General features: G+C 75.6%; 1 protein-coding gene across 1 annotated transcript in view; it reads right to left on the bottom strand.

Moving 5' to 3' along the window:
* LOC109300322 (factor VIII intron 22 protein-like) overlaps positions 1 to 287 on the bottom strand; it is a 12,292-nt gene that overhangs the window by 5,796 nt on the left and 6,209 nt on the right. The window contains exon 2 of the mRNA XM_019521004.1: positions 6 to 282. Coding sequence (XP_019376549.1) covers positions 6 to 282 — 277 coding nt within the window. The remainder of the gene's footprint in view (positions 1 to 5; positions 283 to 287) is intronic.

Below are 287 nucleotides of genomic sequence, written 5' to 3'. Positions count from 1 at the left end.
AGCACGGCCAGGGCGCCGTCATGGTCGCGGCCCAGCAGCAAGCAGGAGGCCAGCTGGCCCAGGCAGCGCAGCGCCTCCAGGGGCAGCTGGGCGGCCGCCAGCAGCTCGACAGCACGCTGAAAATGCGGCGCGGCCTGGCCCGGCTGCCCCATGTCACGCAGCGCGGAGCCCAGCTCCAGGCACAGTCCGGCCGCCAGCGCCGGCTGCCCCAGCTCCAGGTGCAGGCGCGCGGCGAAGGCGAAGCAGCTCTGCGCCGCCTGCAGGTGCTCGCCGAAGCCGCCGCTCAG

This window comes from Gavialis gangeticus, unplaced genomic scaffold (genome assembly GCF_001723915.1).
Source record: "Gavialis gangeticus isolate Ggan-Ray unplaced genomic scaffold, GavGan_comp1, whole genome shotgun sequence".
NCBI classification, from domain to species: Eukaryota; Metazoa; Chordata; order Crocodylia; family Gavialidae; genus Gavialis; species Gavialis gangeticus.
Note: the sequence above shows the minus strand (reverse complement) of the source record. Positions and strands in the feature narration are given on the sequence as shown.